This window comes from Apaloderma vittatum, unplaced genomic scaffold (genome assembly GCF_000703405.1).
Source record: "Apaloderma vittatum isolate BGI_N311 unplaced genomic scaffold, ASM70340v1 scaffold17731, whole genome shotgun sequence".
Lineage (NCBI taxonomy): Eukaryota > Metazoa > Chordata > Aves > Trogoniformes > Trogonidae > Apaloderma > Apaloderma vittatum.
Genome location: NW_009699812.1, coordinates 29,017 through 30,378, shown reverse-complemented (window position 1 = coordinate 30,378; position 1,362 = coordinate 29,017). Strand labels below are relative to the sequence as shown.

General features: G+C 46.5%; 1 protein-coding gene across 1 annotated transcript in view; it reads left to right on the top strand.

Moving 5' to 3' along the window:
• Window positions 1-805: 805 nt before the first annotated feature.
• LOC104280789 (protein TANC2-like) overlaps window positions 806-1,362 on the top strand; it is a gene marked incomplete at its 5' end in the record, with an annotated part of 23,203 nt that continues 22,646 nt past the window's right edge. The window contains 1 exon segment of the mRNA XM_009878554.1: window positions 806-989. Coding sequence (XP_009876856.1) covers window positions 806-989 — 184 coding nt within the window.

Genomic DNA, 1,362 nt, shown 5'->3' with positions numbered 1-1,362 from the left:
GTGGAGAAAGGAGAAACATAAGTATATTAATATTAATGTATTATAATATGAGAAATATTTCTCATATGTAATACATAACCATAAGATTAATAAATTTATTAGTATAATAATGAATTATCATTTTTTAATATGAGAAATGAGAACTAATGTGTTGCAGAGCACCGACAGGGTTAACGGGCAGCAGGACAACAGCTGGTCTGTTTTCTGCAAGTTACTGGTGTTGGGGCAAGACCTAGAAATCTCATTTGATGTATTGCAGGCATGGAGTGAAAAGCATGTCCAGTCCTGAAAAGCTGGCCAAATAAGTTCCTGCTGGGCCACCAAGCTCGGTGGCCGTTTCCTTTTGACCTCTGCCTGCGTTGGGTTCACATTGTGCCTTCAGCTGCAGGCTGAGATGTGTTGTGTGTCTCAGAAAAAAACACTGTGTGGCAAACAAGCTGCTTTTCCTGCTGTGGATTTGGATGAAGGAGGTGGTACCAGTGTGTACGATTTCAATCCGCAAGAAAACACGGTCGCTGTACTTTAGGATGCGAAGGGGAAAAGGTTTTTGCAGCCTTGTGAGTCTGAAGAAAGCTAAAAATAATGGTAACCTGCCCAAGCAAACACTTGTGGCCAAGAGGATGCCTAAGCCTGAGGCTGAGTTACTTTGGGAGTGTTGTTCTCTGGTTGTAGAAGGGATGGTTTGCCCAAAAAAATGCACTTTTTGCGCATGAGGCATTATTTTGATACCGGGGCTGGAAACTGAAGAAATGAAGACATTTTGCCCGCGATAGGACTTAATTGCGTTTTGTTGTCTCTTTTCAAGGTGGATCATTTGGACAAAAACGGTCAGTGCGCTCTGGTCCACGCTGCCCTCAGAGGACACTTGGAGGTGGTGAAATTCTTGATCCAATGCGACTGGACCATGGCTGGACAACAGCAGGGAGTGTTCAAGAAGAGCCACGCCATCCAGCAAGCGCTGATCGCGGCGGCCAGCATGGGTTATACACCGAGGGGAGCCCTGCCAGCATGGCACTGCCTCTGCGGGCTGGGAAACCGAGTATTTCCCAACCAAAACATTGACCAAAGAGAATCAGAGAATGGTTTGGGTTGGAAGAGGCCTTTAAAGGTCCTCGAGTTCCCTGCAATGAGCAGGGGCAGCTAGATCAGGTTGCTCATAGCCTCATCCATCCTAACCTTAGAATCATAGAATCCTAGAGCAATTCAGGTTGGAAAAGACTCTTGGGATCATCGAGTCCAACCACTGACCCTACACTACAAGGTCACCCCTAAACCACATCACCCAACACCACATCTAAACGACACTTGAACACATCCAGTTATGGCGACTCAGCCACCTCCCCAGGCCGTCTGTTCCAGGGC